Below are 993 nucleotides of genomic sequence, written 5' to 3'. Positions count from 1 at the left end.
CTGGATGCTGAACCACCAGGTCCCACATTGGGCGGCTGAGGTGCAGAATCAGGCGCTGAGGCGCAGCATTTGGCGCCTGAGGTGCCGAATTGGGCACCTTGCTGCCGCTGCCTCCGCTGGCTGCTGCGGGCTGCTGGATGCTGAACCACCAGGTCCCACATTCGGCGGCTGAGGTGCAGAATCAGGCGCCTGAGGCGCAGCATTCGGCGCCTGAGGTGCCGAATCGGGTGCCTGAGGCGCCGACTCGGGCGCCTGAGGCGCCGAATCGTGCACCTTGCTGCCGCTGCCTCCGCTGGCTGCTGCGGGCTGCTGGATGCTGAACCACCAGGTCCCACATTCGGCGGCTGAGGTGCAGAATCAGGCGCCTGAGGCGCAGCATTCGGCGACTGAGGCGCAGCATTCGGCGCCTGAGGTGCCGAATCGGGCACCTTGCTGCCGCTGCCTGCCGCTGGCTGCTGCGGGCTGCTGGATGCTGAACCACCAGGTCCCACATTCGGCGTCTGAGGTGCAGAATCAGGCGCCTGAGGCGCAGCATTCGGCGCCTGAGGTGCAGCATTCGGCGCCTGAGGCGCCGAATCGGGCGCCTGAGGCGCCGAATCGTGCACCTTGCTGCCGCTGCCTGCCGCTGGCTGCTGCGGGCTGCTGGATGCTGAACCACCAGGTCCCACATTCGGCGGCTGAGGTGCAGAATCAGGCGCCTGAGGCGCAGCATTCGGCGACTGAGGCGCAGCATTCGGCGCCTGAGGTGCCGAATCGGGCACCTTGCTGCCGCTGCCTGCCGCTGGCTGCTGCGGGCTGCTGGATGCTGAACCACCAGGTCCCACATTCGGCGGCTGAGGTGCAGAATCAGGCGCCTGAGGCGCAGCATTCGGCGCCTGAGGTGCAGCATTCGGCGCCTGAGGCGCCGAATCGGGCGCCTGAGGCGCCGAATCGTGCACCTTGCTGCCGCTGCCTCCGCTGGCTGCTGCGGGCTGCTGGATGCTGAACCACCAG

The 993-nt window shown here is 68.0% G+C and overlaps 1 protein-coding gene across 1 annotated transcript in view; it reads left to right on the top strand.

The window, feature by feature from the left end:
* CHLNCDRAFT_28861 (hypothetical protein) overlaps positions 1-985 on the top strand; it is a gene marked incomplete at both ends in the record, with an annotated part of 13,890 nt that extends 12,905 nt beyond the window's left edge. Inside the window, 3 exons of the mRNA XM_005842720.1 lie at positions 329-412; positions 662-745; positions 818-985. Of these exons, the coding sequence (XP_005842779.1) occupies positions 329-412; positions 662-745; positions 818-985 (336 nt within the window). The remainder of the gene's footprint in view (positions 1-328; positions 413-661; positions 746-817) is intronic.
* Positions 986-993: the final 8 nt, after the last annotated feature.

Source organism: Chlorella variabilis (assembly GCF_000147415.1).
Source record: "Chlorella variabilis unplaced genomic scaffold CHLNCscaffold_58, whole genome shotgun sequence".
Classification (NCBI taxonomy): Eukaryota; Viridiplantae; Chlorophyta; class Trebouxiophyceae; order Chlorellales; family Chlorellaceae; genus Chlorella; species Chlorella variabilis.
The sequence above is the reverse complement of the archived record's forward strand: the minus strand, read 5'-3'. Positions and strand labels throughout refer to the sequence as shown.